Source organism: Callithrix jacchus, chromosome 22 (genome assembly GCF_049354715.1).
Source record: "Callithrix jacchus isolate 240 chromosome 22, calJac240_pri, whole genome shotgun sequence".
NCBI classification, from domain to species: Eukaryota; Metazoa; Chordata; class Mammalia; order Primates; family Cebidae; genus Callithrix; species Callithrix jacchus.
This window is the reverse complement of record NC_133523.1, coordinates 4,196,446-4,222,934: the sequence shown is the minus strand read 5'-3', so window position 1 is coordinate 4,222,934 and position 26,489 is coordinate 4,196,446. Positions and strand designations below refer to the sequence as shown.

At 56.1% G+C, this 26,489-nt stretch overlaps 2 protein-coding genes across 11 annotated transcripts in view; one reads left to right on the top strand and one right to left on the bottom strand.

The window, feature by feature from the left end:
• Nucleotides 1-7,181, bottom strand: part of HDGFL2 (HDGF like 2) — a 30,767-nt gene extending 23,586 nt beyond the window's left edge. For 6 of the 7 annotated variants that reach the window (XM_078361586.1, XM_078361587.1, XM_002761646.6 and 3 more), the window contains exons 1-3: nucleotides 7,001-7,181; nucleotides 3,950-4,026; nucleotides 3,718-3,856 (exon numbers count right to left, since the gene is read on the bottom strand). In XM_078361586.1, coding sequence (XP_078217712.1) covers nucleotides 3,718-3,856; nucleotides 3,950-4,026; nucleotides 7,001-7,072 — 288 coding nt within the window. In that variant the 5' untranslated portion in view covers nucleotides 7,073-7,181. Of the gene's footprint in view, nucleotides 1-3,717; nucleotides 3,857-3,949; nucleotides 4,027-4,240; nucleotides 4,416-7,000 lie in introns of those variants that run through there. The other variant, XM_078361591.1, reaches the window with a different exon arrangement.
• Nucleotides 7,182-7,399: 218 nt separating this feature from the next.
• Nucleotides 7,400-26,098, top strand: UBXN6 (UBX domain protein 6). Of its 4 annotated transcripts, XM_035286098.3 has the most exons (12): nucleotides 7,400-7,678; nucleotides 16,074-16,183; nucleotides 20,739-20,902; nucleotides 21,258-21,322; nucleotides 22,263-22,391; nucleotides 22,835-22,932; nucleotides 23,592-23,667; nucleotides 24,213-24,297; nucleotides 24,412-24,631; nucleotides 24,703-24,833; nucleotides 24,919-25,067; nucleotides 25,513-26,098. In XM_035286098.3, exons 3-12 carry the CDS (start codon nucleotides 20,815-20,817, stop codon nucleotides 25,636-25,638), a joined length of 1,167 nt encoding a protein of 388 aa, XP_035141989.1. In that variant the 5' UTR covers nucleotides 7,400-7,678; nucleotides 16,074-16,183; nucleotides 20,739-20,814; the 3' UTR covers nucleotides 25,639-26,098. The 4 variants fall into 4 exon arrangements, with proteins under 4 accessions (XP_035141989.1, XP_035141988.1, XP_078217718.1 ...); XM_035286097.3 differs by lacking the exons at nucleotides 7,400-7,678; nucleotides 16,074-16,183 and adding an exon at nucleotides 17,219-17,408; XM_078361592.1 differs by lacking the exons at nucleotides 7,400-7,678; nucleotides 16,074-16,183 and adding an exon at nucleotides 17,875-18,103.
• Nucleotides 26,099-26,489: the final 391 nt, after the last annotated feature.

The window sequence follows — 26,489 nt, the reverse complement described above, 5'->3', positions numbered from 1 at the left end:
AGGCGCGGTGGCTCATGCCTGTAATCCCAGCACTTTGTAAAGCCGAGGCAGGTGGATCACAAGGTCAGGTGTATAAGACTCAGCCTGGCCAAGATGGTGAAACCCCGTCTCTACTATCTTTCCTAAAAATACAAAAATTAGCCAGGCATGGTGCCTCACAAGTAATCCCAGCACTTTGGGAGGCCAAGGCAAGTGGATCACGAGGTCAGGGGGTCGAGACCTTCCTGGCTAACACGGTGAAACCCCATCTCCACTAAAAATACAAAAAATTAGCCGGGCATGGGGTTATGTGCCTGTAGTCCCAGCTACTCAGGAGGCTGAGGCAGGAGACTCGCTCGAAGCTGGGAGACAGAGGTTGCAATGAGCCAAGATTGCACCACTGTACTCCAGCCTGGGTAACAGAGCAAGATTCCATCTCAAAGAAAAAACAACAAAAATTAGCTGGGCGTGGTGGCACACACCTGTAGCCCCAGCTACTCAGGAAGCTGAGGAGGGAGGATCACTCGAGCCTGGAAGGCTGAGACTGCAGTGAGCCACGACTGCCTGGGCGAGAGTCATACCCTGTCTCAAAACAAAAAAGAAACTACTCAGATTCCCATAAAGCTGTGCTTCCAAAAGCTGGCACGTGTACTGGCTACATCAGAAGCATCCAGAACAGGCCTGGCCCGGTGGCCCAGGCCTGTAATCCCAGCACACTGGCCAAGGTGGGTGGATCACCTGAGGTCAGGAGGTCAAGACCAGCCTGGCCGACATGGTGAAAACCCCGTCTCTACAAAAATACAAAAATTAGCCAGGTGTGGCTGTTGGCAGCTGTAATCCTAGTTCTTAGGGGGCTGAACCAGAAGAACTGCTTGAACCAGGGAGGCAGAGGCTGCAGTGCGCCAAGATCACACCACCGCACTCCATTGTGGGTGACAGAGCGAGACTGTGTCTCAAAAAAAAAAAAAAAAGGGCCAGGCGTTGGCTTACGGCTGTAATCTCAGCACTTAGGGAGGCTGAGGTGGACGAATCACGAGGTCAGGAGTTCGAGACCAGCCTGGCCAACATGGTAAAACCTTGACTCTATGAAAAATACAAAAAAATTAGCTGGGCCTGGTGGTGGGTGTCTATAATCGCAGCACCTCAGGAGGCTGAGGAAGGGGAACTGCTTGAACCGGGAAAGTGGAGGTTGCAGTGAGCCAGGATCAGGCTCCATCTCAAAAAAAAAAAAGGAAAATAAAAAAACATAAGCATCCAGGACAAAACTTGGCAAGTAAAACTTCAAGGCTCCCACCTGCATGATTAAAACCTGCGCCTCTAGAAGAAGGGCCCAGGGATCTGCATCTGTCTTTCTTTTTTTTTTTTTTTGGTGAGACAGAGTCTTGCTCTCCCTGGTTCAAGCAATTCTCCTGGCTCAGCCTCCCATGTAGCTAGGGTTACAGGCGTGCGCCACCATGTCTGGCTACTTTTTGTATTTTTAGGACAGACAGGGTTTCACCATTTTGTCCAGGCTGGTCTTTGACTCCTGACTTCATGATCCACCCACCTCTGCCTCCCAAAGTGCTGGGATTACAGGCCTGAGCCACCATGAGCCATAAACACACATTGCATTTGGAAGCATAGATGGGCTAGAGAAGCTGAGAGCAGCAGTGGCCTCAGTTAAAGCTGCTTCTCATCTGTGAACGGCTTGTTTAATTTCATTGCCTCGAGGACAGGCCTCTCTACAGAGCTTAGCAAGCTGCACGTGTCCAATAAATATTAAATGGTGTGATGATTCACCAGGAGGTAGTGAGCTCAGAACAGAACCAAGAGAACCTGACCTGGGGCCAGGAAAAGATCCAGTGAAACTCAACTACCTTGAAGGATTTCCGACCTACCCATCCAGGCTGGGGACAGGCACGGCCTGGGGAAAGATGGCAAGTGTCAAAACCAGGGAAGCCTCAGTCTCCTAGACACATCATGGGTGTCAGCGTAAAATACCAGCAACATGCAACATCAGCGAGGCCCCCGCCCCCTGAGAAGGCGCTGCCGGATCCTCAGCGCTCAAGAGACATCTGTTGAATGAGTCCTGAGTTCCGGACTGTGAGCTCCCAGAAGGCAAGGACTGTGCCTGACTCATCCCGTGTTCCTGGTCCCCAGCATAGCACGTGCGCATGGCAGGTGTCAACATCGAAGCGTCTGCAGATCCAGGAGCAAATGCTCACAAGTGCCACCCAGCACAAGGACGAAGGAGAGGCACAGACAGGCCACTTCAAGACCCCAGGTTCGCAAGCAGGACCAGGCACCACAAAGACTCCAACCTCCACTTGCAAAGGCCAACGGCTGGGCCCCTCCTGCCCTCCTTGGCTCAGACCACCTCGGGTGTCCTTTTGCTCCCCAGCGGCCAAGCTTTCCCTAGCCTGTGGTCAGTTCCCGGGGCCTCCTCACCAACTTCATGTGCGCCCCTGCTAAGCCTGGGCTACCCCCGGCCCCCAGCCTCTCACAGAAACCTCAAAAGCAGTGTGGCTAAAGCAGAGGAAAGAACCCCAGCTCAGTTTCCCCACTCCCCATCTCACCCCAAAATACTCAGAGGAAGGCACCCTTCTCCCATCCCTCCATGGCCTTTTAGCAATTCAGCTTCCACTTTTCTCAGTTCCTTCCTTTCCATGAATGTTGCCAGACGCCCATTTGCCAGCGAGATGTCATCTGATTCTCGGTGTTTTTTTCCACCTGACTGAGAACTCTCACATCTATAAACTACGGCCTTTTACACTCCTCTAAAATCTGCAGTACCAGTGAAAGAGGGGGGTGTTCTCAAAGAAAAAATGTCTTCCTAAGAAAATAAAAGGTTTTATGAGCACTATGACAACACTCTGTTAGAAACTTGGACTGACTGGGCGCAGTGGCTCATCCCTATAATCCCAAGACCGTGGGAGGCCGAGGCGGGCAGATCACTTGAGGTCAGGAGTTCAAGACCAGCCTGGCCGACATGGTGAAACCGCGTCTCTACTAAAAATACAAAAGCCAGGTGGGCCGGGCACGGTGGCTCACGCCTGTAATCTCAGCACTTTGGGAGGCCGACGCGGGTGGATCACGAGGTCAAGAGATCGAGACAATCCCGGTCAACATGGTGAAACTCTGTCTCTACTAAAAATACAAAAAATTAGCTGGGCATGGTGGCACGTGCCTGTAATCCCAGCTACTCAGGAGGCTGAGGCAGGAGAATTGCCTGAACCCAGGAGGCGGAGGCTGCGGTGAGCCGAGATTGCGCCATTGCACTCCAGCCTGGGTAACAAGAGTGAAACTCCGTCTCAGAGGAGAAAAAAAAAAAAGAGTAGCCAGGTGTGGTGGTAGGCACCTGTAATCCCAGCTACTCGGGAGGCTGAGGCAGGAGAATCACTTGGACCTGGGAGGCAGAGGCTGCGGTGAGCTGAGATCGCGCCACTGCACTGCAGCCTGGGTGACAGAGCAAGACTCCGTCTCAAAAAAAAAAAAAAATCTGGGCTGATTCTAGAGCAGGGGTTCTCACCAGGGCTGACTGCACCCCCTCCACCCAGGGTACATTGGGCAATGTCTGGGGACACCTGTCGTCATGAATGGAGTGGGGACACTGCTCAGCACCTCCTGGGCCCAGAACGCCCCACCACAGGGAGCGATCAAGTGCAGATGTCCATAGTGCCTGGGGGAGAGCCCCTGACCTGGCAGCCTCTCTTCCCTCAGAGGCCCCCTTCAGGCTGACGCTCCACACTGGGTACTCACCGCAGGGGCACTGTAGCTGGCGTGCGGGTTGTTCTGGATCTCCCACAGCCCTTCGTTGAAGCCTTTCCTCTTGTTGGGTTTCCCGTACTTGTCTTTACACTTGTCGTAGGGGAACAGGTCCTTGGGTCCAAGGAAGGCTCTGGAAAAGGGAGTCAGGGGCCAGTCCCAGGTCAGTGAGGCCACCCCGGGAAGCACCAGAGGAGAAAACCAAGCCCCAGCAGGGGACACTTACGTTTCGTGTGTGCCAAAGAAAAAGATGGGGTACTTGTTGGGTGGGGGCTTCACGGCGCCGTCGGCGATGTCATCGATCTGCAGTGAGAGGCCAGTCAGGGGTGGCTTCACCCAGTGACCCAGGAGATCACCAAGAAACAAGCCACAGGGCTCGGGGCAAAGTACATGGGAGGAGGGGAGACGTCAACCCAGGAAGCAGCAGCCCCTTCCCAAGAGGAGCAAAGCTGTACTCCACCCAGAGAGATCTCCCCCCACCCCAGGGAGAGAGCTGGCCCCAGGTCAGGTGGTCCACCTGAGCAAAGTCAGATCTGGCCCTCTGAAGCAACCAGGGGGAGGGGCCAGGTTCAGCATCTATGGACTCCCAGGACCTTCCCTAGGGACCCCTCCCGCAAAGAGGAGCTTGCGGGCGGTCCCCCAGAGGATGCAGCTGGCAGCTCCAAGGATGCAGAGGGTGGGGGGTGGGCTGCAAGAGCCGGCCCTGAGCATCCAGGAAGTCCCACCCTCTCCCTGCAGGCCCATGGGCTACAGCAGCTGTCAGTCACCTCCCCACAGGAGGCTAGCAGCCCCTTCACTTCCAATCAGGTACTTGGAGAGCCGGCTGGAGAAGGGGGGACGGGGGAGAAAAAAGCGAGTGGTCTGGGAAGAGGAGAGCTGGGAAAGGGAGCAAATCCCTGTGAAGTTGCATTGCTCTGGTCTCTCCCAACAAAGTCAGTGCCAGCACATCAGGCTGGAGGAGCTTCTCCAGTCCCAATGCATTCCTTCCCCATCCATGTCTCCAGCTTCTGGGGGCCCCTGATCTTCCCTGCCCCACTCACCCAGCTTTCTTCTCACTCAGGTCTCCTCTGAGCTACTTTCTCAGAGTCCCTGGCCCCTGGGCTCGGCCATGGGCAGCCAGGCCCAGCATCCCTCTCCCGCCAGAAGCATCCCAATCTGTCTGCCGGAGGACCAGCCCGGCATGCCTCCCAGGGCTGCTGCTTCTCCTGCCTCACCCAGGACCCACCCACAGTCCTAGCGGCAGCAGCAGCGCCAGCTTCAGACCTGGGATGGTTCTCATTCTGGGCATCGTGTGGCCTCCCCCTCCATGGCCCCTCCCTGCTGCCCCAGCTTTCCACCCCGTGCCAAATTCCTCACTCCTATCGGGCAGATTCCACCAACCTCAGTCTTGGGAGACTTATTCCTGAGACCTGGAGATGACAGTTGCCTGGGGTCCCTGCTCCCCTCTCAGGGCCTGGAACTCACCCGCCCGCATATCTGGACCTCCCAGACATGGGACATCCTTCAGACCAGGACATCCTTCAGTCCAGGTTACCTGGAACCATCCAGGTCCTGAGGACCCCAGCTTCCTCTAAAGGGGCACCCAAGGTCCCCTCGGCCAGCCCCTTCCCTCAGATGTGCACCCCCTCCCTGGGCCCAGGGCTGTCTCCATTTCAAGCATTGGGGTTGGACCACCCCACCCTCAAATCTCCCCAAAACCAGCTTCTATGTCCTCCTCCCCACAGGGGGCCAGTCCCCAGGGTCCCCCAACAGGCCCAACGCCAACTTCATTCTAAGGTCCGGTTACCGGAGCCACAGTGAACCTGTGAACAGACCCCAGCCCCACTCCCCCACACACAGTCCCTCACTCAGGGGTCCCGGCTTCCCTTGGCCTTGACCCTTAACCTTCCCAGATAGCTGCATCCACCAACTCTGGACCCCTAGCACATGGCCGTCAGCCCCCCAGCCTCTCAAAACTGGGCTTCTCCACAAGGGAGTGCTTTAGCCTGGGCACCCCCCTCCCATCACATTTCACCACTGGCCTCAAATCTCAAGTTCCCCAGTTCTGCTCAAACTTGAGCCTTGAGCCCTCAGGCCTAGGACCCCTAGACCCTCAGGCGAGAGTCCCTCAGGTCCCAGACCCTCCCAGACACCCTGGGCGTGACTCTTTGAGGCCCTGGTGCCCCGGACACCCCCAGATACACAAGGCATGGCACCCTCTGGCCCAGGACACCACCAGAGCCCCAGAGGGCAGCTCCCACAGGCCCAGGACCCCCAGGGGGAGAGTTTCTCAAGCCCCAGACACCCCTAGATCCCCAGGACACAGCTTCTTCTGGCCCAGCATCCCCAGACCGTTGGCATGCAGCTCCTTCAGGCCTCGGACACCCCCAAACCTCCAAGACGTGGCAACCTCAGGCCCTGGACACCCCCCAGATCCCCAAGGCATGCCTCCCTCAGGTCCAAAACCCCCATTCCCCCAGAGCAAGAATTTCTCAGGCCTCAGACACCCCCAGACCCCCAGGGCACAGCTTCCTTGGGCCCAGGACCCCAAGACCGCTGGTGGACAGTTCCTTCAGGCCCCAGATACCCCCAAACCCCCATATCCCAAGGGCGCAGTCCTTCAGGTCTAGGACACCCCCAGACTCCAAAGACGCGGCTCCCTGAGTCCCAAAACTCCCATTCTCCAAGGGCGAGAGTCTCTCAGGCCTCAGACATCCTCAGAACCCCTAGGCACGGACCCCTGAGGCACAAGGGCCCCAGACCCCGGGGTGCGGCTCCTGCAGGCCTCGGACACCCCCAGAACCCCAGGACGCGGCTCCCTGAGGTCCAAGACACCCAGACCCCGGGGTGAGGCTCCTGCAGGCCCCGGGCACCCCAGACCCCCAGAGCCCGTCTCCTGCAGACTGCCGACACCCCAAGGCCCCAAAGACGTGACTCCGTGCAACCTAGAACCCCCCACAGACGCCAGGGGCGCCGCTCCGGCACGCCCCGGACACCCCCAGCCCCACAAAGGGCGGTTCCTGCAGGCCCTGGACACCCCCAGACCCCAGGGCGCGGCTCCTGCAGGCCCTGAACACCCCCAGATTCCCAGGGCCCGGCTCCCTGAGGCCCAGGACCCCCCAGACCCCTGGGGCGCGGTCCCTGCAGGCCCCGAACACCCCAGGCCCCCCAGACCCCCGAGGCACGGCTCCTTCAAGCGCCAGACGTCCGCTGTCCCCCGGTGCGCGCCTGCCTCCGGCCCGGGGCCCCCGCTGCCCCACCCCCCCCCCCACCGGCCCAGTCTTCCGCGCGACCTCACCCGGGCTGGCCAGTGCGGGTAGCCCTTCATCTTAGCAAACACCAAGTCCCCGGGCTTGAAGGCGTGTGGCATGCTGATGGCGAGAGGCCCAGGCCGCGAGAAGCGGCGGCAGCGGCAGTAGCGGCTGCGGCGGCGTCGGCGGCGGCGGCAGAGGAGGCGAAGCCGGGGGCGGGAGACGGACGCCGAGGGGGCGGGGGCGGCCGCCTGGGCAGCCGGCCGGCACGCGCTTATTGGGCTTTGCGCCACCGGAAGTTCAGCCCTCCGGCCGTCACGCGCCGACAAAGCCGTCGTTCAGGACCACGTGCGGGGGACAGAGCAGCGCGGCGACCAATGAGAACAAGGGTTGGAGCAGAACAGTTAACGGGATTGGATAACGGGCAGACCCAAGGGGCGTAACCCAGAGACCTAATGGGAGGTTATGGGAGGTGAAAGGGAAAATGTGGGAGGAGACAAACAGAGGCGCTAAAGAAGTGAAGGGGTGGAGCTTAAGGGAGAGAGGCGGGACATAAACCGCCACAAGAGAAGAGGATATCAGTGGGGCAGAACATTGGATACCTTAGATAAAGAAGGCCAATCGGTCAACGCAGGGGGCGGGTCATTGACAGCCTAACTCCCTCAGGAGGAGGGGCTTAAAGGAGAGCTGCAAGCCGTTGGATACCATAAGAGAAGCGCCTCAAGGTAGGAAGCAGGCCTTGGCCTTTACAAGAGGCGGGACTTCAGCAGGGCGTCGGCCATTGGCTATCGAAAGAGGAGCGATACAACATGAAACAGGGATGGGCCATTGCCAGCTCGAGGGGGCGGGGCTTAGGGGAAGGGGCAGGCCCCGGGGGAACTCTTAGGATAAACAGTCACAAAATGCACAGAATAGTTATTTCTTCACTTAGTGAAAACTTAGTGAGTACCTACTATATGCCAGGGCCACGAAACACCCCACAGGCATATTCAGTCGTTCAAGGAAAATGTACTGAATACCGTGTGACCAAGTTACTTGTTACTTGATTGCCCTGGGCTTCAGTCTCTGCACCTGGAGAATGGGGCCCAGAACGGTACTGATGCTTTAAGATCTGATACGACTGTAAGGAGTCTACACCAAACCGAGCCCGGCAATAGGAAATATAGGAAGCGTTAGAAGCTACAACTCGACCGGGCAAGGTGGCTGACGCCTGTAATCCCAGCACTTTGGGAGGTTGAGGCGGGTGGATCACGAGGTCAGGAGTTCGAGACTAGTCCGGCCAACATGGTGAAACACGCCCCCCCACCCCCGAAAAAATACAAAAATTAGCCGGGCGTGGTGGTGGGCGCCTATAGTCCTAGCTACTAGGGAGGCTGAGGCAGGAGAATCGCTTGAACCTGGGAGGCGTAGGTTGCAGTGAGCCTAGATTGCACCACGGCACTCCAGCCTGGGTGACAGAGGAAGACTCCGTCTCAAAAAACAAACAAGCAAAGCAAACAAAAACCCGGCTGATCCTGGGATGACTGTGTGTGTGAGTGGGGGAAAGCAGATAAAGCTGGAAGGGTCCATGGACGACCTATCGTAATGCCTTACAAAATAAATGAGAAGATTGGATTTTATTTTAACTTATTAGAAACTATTGGAGGGGTCTGATTAGGAAGTACAAAGAGAGTACTTTAGTCTCAAAAAACATCCCTATGTGGGTAAAATATGGCTCAACAAAAACGAATTCTTTTTTTTTTTTTTTTTGAGACGGAGTTTTCGCTCTTGTTACCCAGGCTGGAGTGCAATGGCACGATCTCGGCTCACCGCAACCTCCGCCTCCTCCTGGGTTCAGGCAATTCTCCTGCCTCAGCCTCCTGAGTAGCTGGGATTACAGGCACACGCCACCATGCCCAGCTAATTTTTTTTTTTTTTTTTTTTTTTTTTGTATTTTTAGTAGAGATGGGGTTTCACCATGTTGACCTGGATGGTCTCGATCTCTTGACCTCGTGATCCACCCGCCTCAGCCTCCCAAAGTGCTGGGATTACAGGCTTGAGCCACCGCGCCTGGCCCAAAGACGAATTCTTTACAATTTACACATAAGGCCCAGTGTGGCATCTCACACCTGTAATCCCAGCAGCATCTCACACCTGAAACCCGATCTCTACAATAAATACAAAAATTAGCTAGGCGTGGTGGCAGGCACCTGTAGTCCCAGCTACTCGGGATGCTGAGGTAGGAGAATCGCTATACTTTGGGAGGCCAAGGTGTGTGGATCATGAAGTCAGAGGTTTGAGACCAGCCTGACCAACATGGTGAAATACCATCTCTATAAAAAAAAATACAAAAAAATTAGCCAGACATGGTGGCACGTGTCTGTAATTCTAGCTACTCAAGAGACTGAGGCAGGAGAATTGCTGGAACCTGGGAGATGGAGGTTATAGTTTGCCAAGATCATGCCAGTGTACTCCAGCCTGGGTGGCAGAATGAGAAGGAAAAGAACGAAAGAACAAAAGAAAGAGGAGAAAGAGAGAGAGTGAGAGAGAGAAAGAAAGAAAAGTAAGAAAGGAGGGAGGGAGGGAAGTAGGGAGAGACAGAGGGAAGGAAGGAAGGAAGAGAGGAAGGAAGGAAAGAAGGAAAAAAGGGAGGGAGGGAAGGAGAAAGCAGGCAAGCAAGCAGGCCTTTAAAAAAAATAGATCTTTCAGTCTGGTACATTGAGAAGGGCTAGATTAGAATTTCCAGTTAAAATTCAATGCACTGCAGCCTGGGCCACAGAATGAGACTCTGTCTTGGAAGAAAGGAAGAAAGGAGGGAAGGAAGGGAGGGAGGGAGAGAGGGAGGGAAGGAAAGAGGGAGGTAGGGAGGGAGGGAAGGAGGGAAAGAAGGAAGGAAGTAAGGGAAGGCAAGCCAGCCTTTTTAAATATATATATATGCCGGGCGCAGTGGCTCATGCCTGTAATCCCAGCACTTTGGGAGGCCGAGGCGGGCGGATCACAAGGTCAAGCCCATCCTGGCCAACATAGTGAAACCCCATCTCTACAAAAAATACAAAAATTAGCTGGGCGTGGTGGCAGGCACCTGTAGTCCCAGCTACTCGGGATGCTGAGGCAGGAGAATTGCTTTAACCTGGGAGGCGGAGGTTGTGGTGAGCCGAGATCCTGCCACTGCACTCCAGCCTGGCGACAGACTGAGACTCCATCTCAAAAAAAAAAAAAAAACATATATATATATATATATATATATATATATATATATATGTTTCCAGCGGGGCGCAGTGGCTCAGCCTGTAATCCCAGCACTTGGCCAGGTTGAGGCAGGTGGATCAGGAGGTTAGGAGATCGAGACCAGCCTGGCTAACACGATGAAACCCTGTCTATACTAAAAATACAAAAAAATGGCCCAGCACAGTGGCTCACGACTGTAATCCTAGCACTTTTGGAGGCTGAGGTGGGTGGATCACCTGAGGTCAGGAGTTCAAGACCAGCCTGGCCATCATGGTGAAACCCCATCTTTATAAAGAAATATATTTTTAAAAATACAAAAAAAATTAGCCAGGCATGGTGCTATGCACCTGTAGTCCCAGCTAATCAGGCAGCTGAGGCAGGAGAGTTGTTTGAACCTGGGAAGCAGAGGTTGCAGTGAGCCAAGATCGTGCCACTGCACTCCAGCATGGGTGGCAGAGCAAGACTCCGTCTCAAAACAAAAAAAATCCTTTAGCCTGGTACATTGAGAAGGGCTACAGTTAGAATTTCCAGTTAAAACACATCAAAATGATTTTGAGAACGGGTCTCACTATGTTGCCCAGGCTGATCTAGGACTCATGGGCTCAAGCTATCCTCCTATTTCAGTCTCCCAAAGTACTGGCATTACATACATGAGCCACAACCTCTGGCTGAATGATTTCTAGTATAAGTATGTCCCATGCAATCTTTTTTTTAAGACAGGATCTCACTCTATTGCCCAGGCTGGAATACAGTGATATGATCTTGGCTCATGGCAGCCTTTACCCTCCGGGCTCAAGTGATTCTCCTGTCTCAGCCTCCTCAGTACTGGGAATACAGATACGTGCCATCACACTTGGCTAATTTTTAATTTTTTTCTAAAGATGGGGTCCCACTTTGTTACCCAGACTGATCTCAAACTCCTGAGCTCAAGCAGTCTTCCTGCCTTGACCTCCCAAAGAGCTGTGATTACAGGTATGAAATGCCTCACCTGGCCCCATACATTTTTTTTTTTTTTCTTTGAAACAGAGTCTCACTATGTCATCCAGGCAAAAGTGCAGTGGTGTTATTTTGGCTCACTACAGGCTTGACCTCCTGACCTCAAAGAATCCTCCTGCCTCAGTCCCACGGATAGTTGGAACTAAAGGTGTGTACCACCACAGCAGGCTAATTTTTTATTTTTTTATTATTTATTATTATTTTTTTTCTTTTAGTAGAGACAGGGTTTCACCATGTTGGCCAGGATGGTCTCCATCTCTTGACCTCGTGATCGGCCCATCTCGGCCTCCCAAAGTGCTGGGATTACAGGCATGAGCCACCGCACCCGGCCTTTATTTTATTTTTTTTAAGAAATGGGGTTTCACTATGTTGGCCAGCCTGGTCTCAAACTCCTGACCTCAAGTGATCCACCAGTCTTGGCCTCCCAAAGTGTTGGGATTACTGGCGTGAGCCACCGCGCCCTGCCTGCAATATCTTTGTTTTTTTTTTCTTTGAGACGAAGTCTCACTCTGTCGCCAGGCTGGAGTGCAGTGACGAGATCTCGGCTCACTGCAACCTCTGCCTCCTGGGTTCAAGTGATTCTCCTGCCTCAGCCTCCCGAGTAGCTGTAACTACAGGTGGGCACCACTGCGCCCGTCATTTTTTAAAAGCTATTTGTGGGGGAGGTGGGGAGGGATAGCCTGGGGAGAAATGCCAAATGTGGGTGAAGGGGAGAAGAAAAGCAAAGCACACTGCCATGTGTGTACCTACGCAACTGTCTCGCATGCTCTGCTCATGTACCCCAAAACCTATAATCCAATAAAAATAAATAAATAAATAAATAAAATAAAATTAAAAAAAAAAAAAAAAAGCTATTTGTTACACAGGCTGCAAAGGAGATTAACCTTACGGATGTTATCCTCAATCAACTCACACACACACACAAAGACAAATACTGTCTTCTATGATTCTACTCATGGGAGGTTCCTAGAGTGGTCAGATTCGTAGAGACGGAAAGTACAAGAGAGGTTACCAGGGGCTGGTACTTAGTGAGGTGGAATTTACGTTTCACAACATGGAACCGAATGACTGCTGTGATGGTGGCACAACACTGTGAACATACTTGACGTCACTCAACTGTACACTTAAAAATGGTTAAGTGGCCGGGCGCGGTGGCTCACACCTGTCATCCCAGCACTTTGGGAGGCCGGGGCGGGTGGATCACAAGGTCAGAAGTTCAAGATCAGCCTGGCCAATATGGCAAAACCCCATCTCTACTAAAAATACAAAAAAAAAAAAAAAAAAATGAGCCGGGCGTGGTGGTGCACGCCTGTAATCCCAGCTACTCCGGAGGCTGAGGCAGGAGAATTGCTTAAACCCAGGAGGCGGAGGTTGCGGTGAGCCGAGATCGCGCCACTGTACTCCAACCCGTCAACAGAGTGAGACTCCGTCTCAAAAAAAAAAAAAAAAAAAGTTAAGTGAGGCGCAGTGATTCATGCCTGTAGTCCCAGCTATATACACTTGGGAGGCTGAGGTGGGAGGATGACTTGAACCTGAGAGCTCTGGCTGCAGTGACCCGTGACTGTGCCTGTGAATGGCGCTGCCGTTGTGCTCCATCTCGGGCAACATAGGAAGACTGCATCTTTTTTTTTTTTTTCCTTTTTATTTATTTATTTATTTTATTTTATTTTTATTATTATTTTTTTGAGACAGAGTTTCGCTGTTGTTACCCAGGCTGGAGCGCAATGGCACGATCTCGGCTCACCGCAACCTCTGCCTCCTGGGTTCAAGCAATTCTCCTGCCTCAACCTCCCCAGTAGCTGGGATTACAGGTGCACACTAACATGCCCAGCTAATTTTTGTATTTTTAGTAGAGACGGGGTTTCACCTTGTTGACCAGGATGGTCTCGATCTCTTGACCTCGTGATCCACCCGCCTGGGCCTCCCAAAGTGCTGGGATTATAGGCGTGAGCCACCGCCCCCGGCCTATTTATTTATTTTAAAGATGGGGGTTTCACCATGATGGCCAGGCTGGTCTTGAACTCCTGACCTCAGGTGATCCACCCACCTTGGCCTCCCAAAGTGCTAGGATTACAGGCGTGAGCCACCATGCCCGGCCAAGACTGCATCTTTATAAAAAAATTTTTTGGCTGGGCTCGGTGGCTCACGCCTGTAATCCCACCACTTTGGGAGGCCAAGGCAGGTAGATCAGGAGGTCAGAAGTTTGAGACCAGCCTGACCTACGTGGCAAAACCCCATGTTTACTAAAAATACAAAAATTCGCTGGGCGTGGTGGTGCGTGCCTGTAATTCCAGCTACTCAGGTGGCTGAGGTAGGAGAATCTATTGAACCCGAGAGGCAGAAGTTACAGTGAGCTGAGATGACACCACTGCACTACAGCCTGGGCAACAGAGTGAGACTCCATCTCAAAAGAAAGCACATTTTCTTTTGGCTGGGCTCCATGGCTCACGCCTGTAATCCCAGCACTTTGGGAGGTTGAGGGGGGCAGATCACTGAGGTTAAGAGTTCAAGACCAGCCTGGCCAACATGGTGAAACCTCGTCTCTAATAAAAATACAGAAAAAAAAAAATAGGTGGGCATGGTAGCACGTGCCTGTAATCCCAGCTACTCGGGGAGGCTAAGCCCGGAGAATCTCTTGAACCCAAGAGGCAGAGGTTGCAGTGAGCCAAGATCGTGCCACCACACTCCAGCCTGGGCAACAGAGGAAGACTCCATCTCAATATATATATGTATAATAATTTTTTTTTTTTGCCAGAGCACAGTGGCTTATACCTGTCATTCCAGCACTTTGGAAGGCCAAGGGAGGCAGATTACCTGAGGTCAGGAGTTCAAGACTAGCCTGTCCAACATGATGAGACCCCATCTCTACTAAAAATACAAAAAATTAGCCAGGCACGGTGGAGCAGGCCTGCGATCCCAGCTATTCAGGAGGCTGAGGCAGGAGAATTGCTTGAACCCAGGAAGCAGAGGTTGCAGTGAGCTGAGACAGCACCATTACACTCCAGCCTGGGTGAGAGAAGCAAAAACTCCATATCAGAAAAAATAATACATTTACAGTTCCAACACCTTTACACTGGTTGGGCAAGGTGGCTCATGCCTGTCATCCTGGGTTTTACCATATTGGCTTTGGGAGGCTGAGGTGGGAAGATCACTTGAGATCTATACCAGCCTGGGCAACCTAGTGAGACCCCATCGCTACAATTTTTTTTTTTTTGAGGCGGAGTCTCGCTCTGCTGCCAGGCTGGAGTACAGTGGCAGGATCTTGACTCACTGCAACCTCCCACTCCCCATTTCAAGCAATTCTTCTGCCTTGGCCTTCTGAGTAGCTGGGATTACAGGCGCCCGCCACCACGCCCAACTATGTTTTGTATTTTTAGTAGAGACAGGGTTTCATCATGTTGGCCAAATTGATCTTGGAACTCCTGATGTCAGATGATCCACCTATTTTAGCATCCCAAAGTGCTGAGATTACAGGCATGAGCCACCACACCTAGCCCTTTTCTTTTTTCTTCTTTTTTTAGAGATGGCAGTCTCACTGTGGCGTCAGGGCTGGTCCTGAAGTGCTGGACTCAAACAATCTTCTTGCATCAGCCTCCCAAAGAGCTGGGATTACTGCGTGAGGCACCACAGCCAGCCAAAAAAAAAAAAAAAAATACATCATTATTTTTTGAGACGGAATTTTGCTCTGTCACAAGGCTGGAGTGCAGTGGCTTGATCTCGGCTCACTGCAACCTCTGCCTTCTGGGCTCAAGCGATTCGCCTGCCTCAGCCTCCCGAGTAGCTGGGATTACAGGCACGTGCCACCACACCCAGCTCATTTTGTAATTTTAGTAGAGACGGGGTTTCACCATCTTGGGCAGGATGGTCTCGATCTCTTGACCTCGTGATCCGCACGCCTCGGCCTCCCAAAGTGCTGGGATTACGGGCATGAACCAACAAGCCAGGGCAAAAAGTGTATTTTTAAACATAACTACCTGCCAGGCATGGTGGCTCTCATCTGTAATCCCAGCACTTTGAGAGGTCAAGCTGGGCAGATCATGCAGGAGATTGAGACCATCCTGGCTAACACAGTGAAACTCCATCTCTACTAAAAATGCGAACATTTAACCGGTCATCGTGGCATGGTGCCTGTAGTCCCAGCTACTCAGGTGCCTGAGGCAGAAGACTTGCTTGAATCGGGGAGGCGGAGGTTACAGTGAGCCAAGACTGTGCCACCCCGCTCCAGCCTCGGTGACAGAGTGAGACACCATCTCGGAAAAAAAAAAAAATAACTACCATACCATTATCACCACTAAGAAAATTCAGAATAGCTCCTTTCTATCGTGTAATGCCCAGACATATTCACATTTCCCTGGTGGTCTCAAAAATATCCTCTTACTGTCCCTGATGACACCTTTCGTGTCGCAAACCGCTCTTTCTATAATGCCATGTGCCCTGACACAGATTTCCTTTACTGATTATATTATGTTTTCACCCAGACTCCCCCCAGAAACTGATGAGCATGAGCCCTATGAGGGGAAAGAAGTTTGCTTCCTCATTGTGGGTACAGAGCTGACTCTGAAGAAAGGAGAAAAGCATTTTGACATCTGCCTTTAACTGAAATACTGTGTGTGTGTGTGTGATGGAGTCTCGTTCTGTCACCAGGCTGGAGTGCAGTGCTGAGATCTCGGCTCACTACAGCTTCTACCTCCCGGGTTCAAGTGATTCTCCTGCCTCAGCCTCCTGAGCAGCTGGGATTACTGGCGCCCTTAGAGACAGGATTTCACCATGATGGCCAGTCTGGTCTTGACCTCCTGACCTCAAGTGATCTGCTGGACTTGGCCTCCCAAAATGCTAGGATTACAGGCGTAAGCCACTGCAACTGACCCCCAATTCCCTTTTTTTGAGGCTTAACTGTCACTTTATCTTTCTTTGCAGAATGCACAGCCCAAAGATGCCACTATTAACTGGTTTCTCTCTGTCTTGCCCGACAAAGTGGATCCCCAGGTCCCAGTCAAGTGCATTGTATTCAACAGCTCCTAGATAAGGTGCATGGGCTGGGGTGGGGCGGGGGGCGGTCAGGGACCAAAACAGGGCCAGATCGTGGGGGCCTCCAATGCCCCACATTGAATTGGGACTTTATCACGTAAGCTCTGAGCAGACAGGGAAGGTTAGTTTTGTGTTTGTTTTGTTTTGGGCAAAATCTCTCTCAGTGGCCCAAGCTGGAATGCAATGGCTTCATCACAGCTGACTACAGCCTGGACCTCCTGGGTTCAAGCAATCCTCCCGCCTCAGCCTTCCAAGTAGCTGAGACTATACAGGCACGGGCCACAACTCTCACCTAATTTATTTATTTATTATTTTTTTGACACCAAGTTTTGCTTTTGTTGCCCAGGCTGGAGTGCGATGGCTTGATCTCAGCTCACCACAGCCTCCAACTTCCGGGTTCAAGCGATTCTCCTCGCTTCATCCTCCCAAGTAGCTGGGATTACAGGCATGTGCCACCACGCCCGGCTAATTTTGTATTTTTGGTAGAGACGGGGTTTCTCCGTGTTGGTCAGGCTGGTCTCGAGCTCCCTACCTCAGGTGATCCACTCGCCTCGGCCTCCCAAAATGCTGGAATTACAGGCGTGAGCCATCGCGCCCGGCAACAATTAAAAAAAAAAAAAAATTTATGGAAAACATGGTTTTGCCATGTTGCCCAGGGTGGTCTCCAACTTCAGTCAAGCAATCCTCCCACCCGATTCCCCGAAAGTGCTGGGATTGCAGGCGTGAGCCACCGCGCCCAGCTTAGGTTGAGCAGCGAACAGGTCAGGGCCCAGTACTTTCTCTGCGAGGTTCAGTCGGCCTGTCCCTCTCCCATCAACGTTTGTCACCGTTTATGGAGCCCCACGGAAGGCGCCAGGCAAGGCACTGTAGCCAATCTAGAAGCGCGCTCGTCGCCCTGGCAACGTAGTCCGGCAGAACCACAGAGACGCGGCTCCGGCGTACAGAGCGTCCGCCCTGGGCCGCGAGGCACCGAGCCGTAGAGCGGCACGCCGGGCTGATTGTCACGTGGCTGGTGTCGGAGAGGCGGGACTTCCGGCGGCCCGGTATTTTTTTTCCGGTGGTTGGTCCTGGGCGGCCCCTCCCCGACTGGGCCCCGTGCCCCCCGCCCCTGCGGCCCCCAGCCGCCGGGCCAGCCGCCACCATGAAGAAATTCTTTCAGGAGTTCAAGGCCGACATCAAGTTCAAGAGCGCGGGACCCGGTCAGAAGCTCACGGACTCCGTGGGGTGCGTGAGGATCGCTGGGGCTTGAGGCCCTGAGGGGCGGGGACGGCCGGGGAGAGAGGTCTGGGGCCTCGAGGTGCGCGGGAGATCGGAGGGCGAGGGGCTGAAAGCGGCGGCGGCGAATGAGGGAAACGGGAGAGGTGCCGGGGGCGGGGCAAGTGGGGCCTAGGTGGGCGTCGTGGGCGTCAGGGGGAGGGGAGAGCGGAGAGCGGCCTGGGGGCGGGGCAGGAGGGCGTGTGGGAGGGACCCGGGGGCGGGTCGGGAAGAGGCGGGGGAAGGGGCCAGGAGGGTAGTTGTCAGTGGTCGGGCCTCGGAGGCTGTGGCGGGGGTCTAGGGCGACGGGGCTGCAGCAAGTTGGGAGTCAGTGGAGCGACCCTGGGGGAAAAAAGGGATGATGAGTCCGGAGGCGGGTGGTGAGGGAGAGGTCTGGGGACCCGGCTGGTTCTGAAGCGGCCCGGATGATTTGGGGGAATTTGGGTGACCAGGGATGGGAGCTGAGCGTGGAGGAGGACACACACTGTGGGGCATCCATGGGAAGAGGGGATGTGGGCTTGGGATCTGGAGCACGTGGGAGGTTGACGACAGACTAGGAAGTCTGGAAGGCCAGGGAAGTGGTGGTGGGCAGAGTCGTCAGTGACCTGGGAGGTCCCTGCGAATTGGGAGTGAAGGGCTGAGAACGGTGTGCGAGGAGACTGGAGGTGAAGGACTGACAGATGGTGGTGGGAGGGGAGGGAAAGGAGGTAGCTGCCAGGCCTACTTCTGGATTGTCTAGGGAAGACTTCGAGAGAAGGGCCTGGGCAGGGCTAAGCCAGCTGGGATGGCACATGGAAGGTAGGGGAAGAGGTGGAACCGGGGACAGTGTGAGGCTGAGGGCTGCTGGGTTGAGAATAGGGAACCTGGAGAGCTGGGGCCGCTGCAGGGAGCTGGCTGGCCAGGGAGTGGTGGGGACCGACGGAGAGTGAAGGGGAAGGAGGTCAGCCAGGCTGCCAGGGCAGGGGTCTATAAGCAATAATGGAAGGGATTGTGAAGAGGTGGGGCTGGGAAGGGGTAGGAGGAGATGCAGGGAGGTGGCAGGAAGTGCGGGTCAGGGAATCACGGGCAGTGGGGTGGTGATGGAGGGAGGGCCATAGTGAGGACGTTGGGGTTCCTGGGGGAGAGGCTGAGCAGGAAAGCAAAGGAGGGAGAGGGGTCAGGGACAGAGGGGTCAGGGAGAGAGGTGGGCAAATGGGGGGAGCCCTTCATTGATTCAACCAATAGTGGGTGAACGGGGTACTAGAGCCACTGGGACTGGGCGTGACAGGAAGGATCCAGGGTGTGAGGGCGATGGCTGGATCAGCCCAGAGCCCAGGCATAGGGGGGAAGATTGGAGCGGAGGGGCGGGCGGGAAGGGACGGGAAGGAAAGGAAAGGCGTGCAGAGGTCCCTTTTGGAGTGATACTCCAGGGTGTGTGGGGCGGGTGGGCACCAAGTCCTGTTTTGGGCTGCAGTGGCGGACAGGACAAGGCGGCTGCTTTCCCAGGGCTCACCACCTAGTGGGAGCCGATTGGTAAATAAACCAACAAGCCTGGGATGAGAGCTCAGGCAGTGCCCAGGGCCTCGAAATAGGGTGAGCAGGGACCGCCAGGTGGTCCGGGAAGACCTCTGCCAGGACAGCGAGACTTCAGCTGTGAGGAAATCAGCCCCCTCCTTCTCTCCCTGTGGTAGCCCTAGCCCTTTCCAGATCCCCTGACCTCCTCCCACCCCCCAGGAGAACATTCTGGGCAGAAGGCGCAGACAGTGCAGGGCCGTACAACGGGGAGCAGTTGGGGTGTGGGAAGAACGACAGGGAGCCCAGGAGAGATGGGGCCAGGCCAGGAAGGGCTCTCTGGGCCGAGGGAGGCCTTAGGATTTTGCAGTGGGAGGACATTATGCAGTGGAGTGACGCTGACGTTCCCTGAATGAGGTTCCAGAAGGGTCCCTGTGACTGCCCGGGGGAGCAGGGCCCACAGCCGGTTGGGGTGAGGCACCCTGGGAAATGCTGTTTTGTTGGAAAGACCTAGATATGGGATGGGGCCAGGGTGGGTCTTCATGAGTCATCTCTTCCACCCAATCTGCTCAGCTGCGGGAGGACGGGATAGGCAGGGGTGGGCACGAAGCAGGTTCCGGAAGCCTCCAGAGGAGGAGGGAGGGCTTCCCGGGAATCTGAGCAGAGCCAGAGGAGTATAGGGCTTGAACTGAGAGCCTGGTCTCCTGGAAGTTTTTACAGATCTATAGCATGGAAAGTGACAGCGCCTGAATTCACGGGAGGGGCCTGAGGAGATGGGCGAGACAGACGCATCCGAGCAGCTGGGAGAGAGGGCTGCTCTGCCAGGTCACTGTGCTCAGAGGATTACGGAATCCTCCTTGGCAGAGGGCTCCACAGGGCAGGGCCGTGATTACCTGAGCTCTTTGTACTTGCACAGCCCTGAGCCTGGCATGGAGTCACGTGGCCAGGGCAAGGCTGGTTCTGTTGTCAGCTGACCCCAGGGTCTTGACACAAGGGTGGCGTGGCATGGGGTACATCACCTGGACTTCTCAACAACCCTCTTGGGTTTGGGAACAGGGGATGGTGAGGTCTCCCTGACAGCTTGTTAGGAGGAGGAGTCAACCGACCCAGCCGCCTCCTGGGTTGATAGACTCAAGAGCTATCACATCCTCCCTCCCTCCCTGCCATAAAAGTCTGCACTCAGGGCCGGGCCCGGTGGCTCAAGCCTGTAATCCCAGCACTTTGGAAGGCTGAGGTGGGCGGATGACCTGAGGTCGGGAGTTTGAAACCAGCCTGACCAACGTGGAGAAACTCCATCTCTGTTAAAAATACAAAATTAGGCCGGGTACAGTGGCTCACGGCTGTAATCTGAGCACTTTGGGAAGCCGAGGTGGTGGATCACGAGGTCAGGAGTTCAAGACCAGGCTGGCCAATATGGTGAAACCCCGTCTTTACTAAAAATACAAAAATTAGCCAGGTGTGGTGGCAGGTGTCTGTATTCCCAGCTACTCGGAAGGCTGAAGCAGAGAATTGCTTGAAGCTAGGAGGCATAGGTTGCAGCGAGCCTAGATCACACCATTGCACTCCACCCTGGGCGACAGAGTGAGACTCTGTCTCAAAAACTAAATAAAGAAAAATAAATACAAAATTAGCCAGGCATGGTGGTGCATACCTATAATCCCAGCTACTCGGGAAGCTGAGGCAGGAGAATCCTGGGAGGCGGAGGTCACGCCATTGCACTCCAGCCTGGGCAACAAGATCGAAACTGTCTCAAAAGAGGAATAATCAGCCAGGATACAATACACTCAGTCTCCCTCGGTCTGTCCCCAGGGAAAAGGCCCTCAAAGAGAAACCCACCCAGCCAGCCCCCAGGCAGCCCCGCCAGGGACCCACCAATGAGGCACAGATGGCAGCCGCTGCCGCCCTGGCCCGGCTGGAGCAGAAGCAGTCCCGGCCCTGGGGCCCCACGTCACAGGACACCATCCGAAATCAGGGTGAGCTGTGGTCCTCCTCAGGCCCAGGTGGACACTGTTCGTGGGTCCCAGCCCTGGTGCAGAAGTCACATGAGCAACTGTGGGGTTGTGAGGGTCACCCTTGGAAGTGGCCCCCGAGAGCGGGGGAAGGGTGGCTTCCGGGGCAGGGGGAGCAGAGACTTGCAGCAGAAACCGGGGCTGCCCAGGCAGTGGGGTGCTGGCTCAGGCCGAGGGGTGGGTGCAGACCAAGCCCCACAGGGGCCCGGAACAGGTATGCTTGGCTCACAGGCCACCCCAGGAATGCGGGGGCTTGGGCCAGGGGAGAGGCCTGCACACCATCCCATCCCTGCCTCTCCCTCCTCGGCTTGCCTTCCAGTGAGAAAGGAACTTCAAGCCGAAGCCACCGTCAGCGGGAGCCCCGAGGCCCCAGGGACCAACATGGTAAGAACAGCCACTGGTGGCAGTGTCCCCTGCCCATGGGTGGGGACAGCTTGACTCTGTCACACGGGAGATGTGGCCTCTGCCCTTGGGGCTCTGGGACAGTTGGGAAACCTCGCCGTGATAGGCGGAGGTGGGTTGGGGTGAAACACAGTGCTGTGCGGGACCTTCAGGGCTCGGCCGCCGGCTGCCGAGGCTTCCCAGCTCAGGCCTGGGGAAGTGGACCTCGTGCGCAGTAGCCCAGTGGTCCCTCCCGTTAACCCCTTAAGGGCGCATCCAGTTACAGTTCCCACTTTTCAGAAAGAGAATGGGGGTTGAGAGGTGAAACCAGCAAAGGCAGGACCAGGACCAGAACCAGTCTGTGACTTCAGAGGCCGTACCCTAGTGCTGCCCTCTCCTGCCTGCCTTGGAGGTCAAGGGGCTCTGTGGAGATGGGTGTAATCAGGAAGGCCTGCCTGTAGGAGGTGGGCCTTGAGAGCTCTGCTGAAAGGAGTTCTAAGCAGCTTGACCTTCGAGGATTCAGTGAATTTTAGCCCGGCAAGGACCTTAAAGATGGCCTAGAAATGAGGCTCAGAAGCCAGGCCTCGTCCAGGGTGCTGTGCCCATGGACTCCCACACAGAGCCCCTTCTTCACCAGCTTGGTGACAGGACCAGCAGGAGCCCAGCTGCCATCTGTTAAGTGCTTCTGTGTGTCAGAAGCTGCTCTGTGCTGTCTGTTTACTTGTTTAGTTCTGAGCAGACCCCACAGGGACATTTGACACACCAGGGGACAGACTCAGGGATTCAGTCACTTGGCCAGGGTGTCTCCCATGGCCTCCAAGTAGAAAGGACAGCGTGGGGGCTAGAGATGCTGGCTCTACGGCCCACACTGAGGACTCTGGCACTCGGCGGGGGTTGGGGTGGCCTCTGTCCACACCAGATGCGGACACTTTCACTGCCGCAGGTATCTCAGCCCAGAGAGGAAGGCTCTGCCCACCTGGCCGTGCCTGGCGTCTACTTCACTTGTCCACTCACCGGCGCCACCCTGAGGAAGGACCAGCGGGACGCCTGCATCAAGGAGGCCATTCTCTCAGTGAGTGGTGCGCGCTCCGGTAGTCCCAGCTACTCGGGAGGCTGAGGCAGGAGAATCACTTGAACCCATGAGGCGGAGGTTGCAGTGAGCTGAGATCGAGTCACTGTACTCCAGCCTGGTGACAGTGAGACTCCATCTCAAAAAAAAGCAAGCCAGAATGTGAGGCACCGTTCTTCGAGGTCCCACTGGCCGCCGGGGCCCCTGGATCTAGTCTGGAGTAGGCAGAAGGGCAGCCTTGAGTTCTGCTCCATCCTGCCTGTGTCGCCTCTGCCCTGGGGTTCGGGCAGGACTGGGGTCTTCAAGGGTCTCTTCCTTTCTGTGATGAGTACAGCTGGGGCTGCTCCACGCCACTGCTCTGCCTTCCTTAAACACCTTAACCCGGGCAGCCGAGGGCCATGTGGTCTGGGTTCTCTGAGCTGTTTTCCCTGCTTGCCTCCTCCCAGCGCTTCTCCACCGACCCAGTGGCCGCCTCTATCATGAAGATCCACACGTTCAACAAAGACCGGGACCGGGTAAAGCTGGGCGTGGACACCATCGCCAGGTGAGCACACGGCCCCTTTGCCCTGCCTGGCCCTCCAGCTCACCACAGCCGCCCACTCCGGCCCCCTTGTGACCTGCCGAGGCGGGCCGGGAAGGAACGCGGGCCAAGAGCGAGGCGGCTGAACCTTCAGGGAAAGGCCTGGTCTTCTTTGGGCCTCAGTTTACCCATGTGCAAAATGAAGGTGTTTAAGGAATCGGGGGTTCCCCACACTGGCTTCCGTGGATCACATGGGGAACGTGTAGAGGACGCAGGGTCCCACTCCACTCTCAGCATCCAGGCAGGCCCGCAAGTCCACGCTGCCCACTGGCCCCGAGGGAGCCCCCCACAGGAGCCCCGCTGCTGACGCTGTGGCTCCCCAGCTCTGGCTCTCTGCTCTGACAGCTGTGTGGCTCCCCCACCACTGTGGTTAACTGGAGTCCTGGGTTGGTGGGACAGCAAGGGGTTCCTTGGGGCTCTTGCTGGCACTAGAGGTGGCCTCCAAGGGTTGTCCAAGGTATGCCTCCCACCCCGGAGATGGCCTCCCTCTCTGGGGTCACTTGACCATTTCTTCCCTCTGACTAGAGGCCAAGTGTGGTTGAGCTGCTGTTCCCTGGGGCAGGAGGCAGAGGGGCCTGGCAAGCAGGCTGGGCCGTGCCCTGCTAACCCTCTGCCTACTCCAGGTACCTGGACAACATCCACCTGCACCCCGAGGAGGAGAAGTACCGGAAGATCAAACTGCAGAACAGAGTGTTCCAGGTGGGCGTGCCTCCTGTTGGCCAGGCCAGGCTGGGGCGAGGTGGGGGTGGGGGGTGGGGGCCGGCCTGCGGGAGCCGCCAGTAGTGAAGGGGTTGGCTGGTAGAGGGTAGCAGGACAGGGCAGGGAGTTTGATGCACCAGTTACCCCAAATCAACAAATTCCACCTCTGCTCGCCAGTGTCCGTTTCCTCTTCAGTTGGGCTTATCTGGGGACACGGCGGCCCTGGGAGGCTTTTCATGCAAACAGTTGTGTGGCTCTTCTGGGTGGGTGGCAGGGTCTGCAGCCCTGGCCTATGTTAGCCTCGCATCAGGCACTCGCAGTACCAGGCTCCTCAGCCTCGCTCTTCGTGCCTGGTTGTGACTTTTCCCTCTGTGTGGAGCTGATGGAAACCCCACAGCCTCCACCTTAGAAAAGCAGCACCGAAACAGCCATCCAGGGATCAGCAACCGCCCCAATAGCGAGAGCCGGGCCCCTGGATGGGGTGGGGAGTGGCCAGGCCATGGAGGAAGCCAGGGGACCCCAGTGATCCCCATCTTCACCCCCAGGAGCGCATTAACTGCCTGGAAGGGACCCACGAGTTTTTTGAGGCCATTGGGTTCCAGAAGGTGATGCTTCCCGTCCCAGATCAGGGTAAGCCGACAGGGCCTGGCTGACTGGGAATGGGGCAAGGGGCAAGGGGCAGGAGGGCCCAGTTTGAGGTCTCCCTGCTGCACAGAGTGACACCCATGTCCTGCTACACCATAGAGGACCCCGAGGAGTTCTATGTGCTGAGTGAGGCCACCCTGGCCCAGCCCCAGAGCCTGGAGAGGCACAAGGAGCAGCTGTTGGCCGCAGAGCCTGTGCGTGCCAAGCTGGACCGGCAGTGCCGGGTCTTCCAGCCCTCGCCCCTGGCCTCACAGTTCGACTTGCCTGGGGACTTCTTCAACCTCACGGCTGAGGAGATCAAGCGGGAGCAGAGGCTCAGGTGGGCCTGGTGTCTGCCGGGTGGGGTGGGAGAACCTGGGCCAGCCAGCCTGACCTGGCCCGTATGTGCAGGTCTGATGCGGTGGAGCGGCTGAGCGTGCTGCGGACCAAGGCCATGCGGGAGAAGGAGGAGCAGCGGGGGCTGCGGAAGTACACCTACACGCTGCTGCGCGTGCGTCTCCCTGATGGCTGCCTCCTGCAGGGTGAGCACTGGTGACGCCCGGGGAGGGTGGCTCGGGTCGGCAGGGGTCCCTGGGCCTGACCCGCTCTCACTCTCCTGATCCCCAGGGACCTTCTACGCCCGGGAGCGGCTGGAGGCAGTGTACGGGTTCGTCCGGGAGGCCCTGCAGCACGACTGGCTGCCTTTTGAGCTGCTGGCCTCGGGAGGGCAGAAGTTGTCAGAGGACGAGAACCCGGCCTTGAACGAGTGCGGGCTGGTGAGTGTGGGCCGACTGGAACGCTGCTGACCCCATGCCTCTGCGGGTTCTACTGGAACCTGCACAGACCCCCAGGAGGGGGAGGCTCCTTGTTCTCAGAGCAGAGGACCTGGGCGGGTCCCTGGGTTTGAATCTCACCTTCCCACTTACTGGCAGCATGGCCTTGAGCAAGTCCGTAACTACTTCATGCCTCAGTTTCCCACCTGTAAAATGGGAGCGGTGACGCATGTTAGCTGGTGCAGTAGGTTTAGTTTTAGGTCCTGGGAGTCCCCTGAGGGACAGAGGGCAGGAGGCCTGGATGGGAGCCACAGCCTCCACTGGCTGAGGCGTCCCTGAGCCCAGGTTGCCCGCTGAGGTCCCTGCTGCGGGAAGAGCCGACTGTGCTTGGCTCTGTCCTTCCACCATGCTGCCACACGGAGACAGTGACGGCCTGCCCCCACTGCAGGTGCCCTCTGCCCTCCTGACCTTCTCGTGGGATGTGGCCGTGCTGGAGGACATCAAGGCCGCCGGGGCCGAGCCAGACTCCATCCTGAAACCTGAGCTCCTGTCAGCTATTGAGAAGCTCTCGTGAAATAAAAGCAGGGTTGGCCTCAGCCCTGTGGGTCTGTCTCATGCTCTCCCTGTCCCTGTCCCTACCGCCCCAGGGCCTCCAAGCCATCTCTGGAAAGACTCGCTCTTCCCCATGGGCAAGGAAAAGGTGTCGGTCGGCTGTGGAGCCATGGAAATGGGCCCCGTGGCAGAGCCTCCAGCCCCCAAGGGAGAGGCCTGGGGACACCAGCAGATTGAAGCCCTCCCTAGCTGCAGTAACTGTGTCATGAGACCCCTGGGCAGACATACGGGCGTCTCCCTGGACAGGAGAGCAGGCCCATGACAGAGGTCCTGTTCCCGTGTGCCATGGGTGGCAGCAGCTGCACCCAACGCTGGGGCTGGTCTGTGGATGTGGGTGACGACAGCAGGAGGGGACACTGGCCTTCCAGCACAGACCTGCAGTTACTAAATTGTGAACCCAAATAAATGGTGTTTGAATATGGTTTCCTGGTGCTTTGTTCAAACCATGGGACACAGGTCAGGCTCAGCTGCTGCGGAGTGGACGGCACATGGGGGCTGGGCATGGCTCCTTGCCGAGGCAGCACCAGGCAGACACCTGCTCTCCGGCCAGTGCCTGGTCAGAAGTGCCCGCCGAGCCTCCCCTGCCTGGGGAGGAAGTTCCATGGGTTAGCGGAGGCTGTGCTGTGACCACAAAGGCCCAGTCCCTGTGGGCCTCCCCCACCCTGGGAGGTGAGTGCTGTCACAGGCCTGGCTTCACTGTGGCTAGTGGGACAAAGTGTCCTGAAGACAGTCATCTCTTATTCCTGGAATCTGTAGATGTGTGACTTTATCTGGCAAGAGGGTTGGGTATGATGAATGATCTTGAGCTGGGAG

What these genes read in the sequence shown, in the direction of transcription:
- UBXN6 (XM_035286097.3), top strand. Translation starts at nt 17,326, where the DNA reads ATGAAGAAATTCTTTCAGGAGTTCAAGGCCGACATCAAGTTCAAGAGC. An exon ending in AGGCCCCAGGGACCAACATG is followed by an intron (nt 21,323 to 22,262) that starts GTAAGAACAGCC and finishes TCACTGCCGCAG; the next exon opens with GTATCTCAGCCCAGAGAGGA. An exon ending in TGATGGCTGCCTCCTGCAGG is followed by an intron (nt 24,834 to 24,918) that starts GTGAGCACTGGT and finishes CCTGATCCCCAG; the next exon opens with GGACCTTCTACGCCCGGGAG.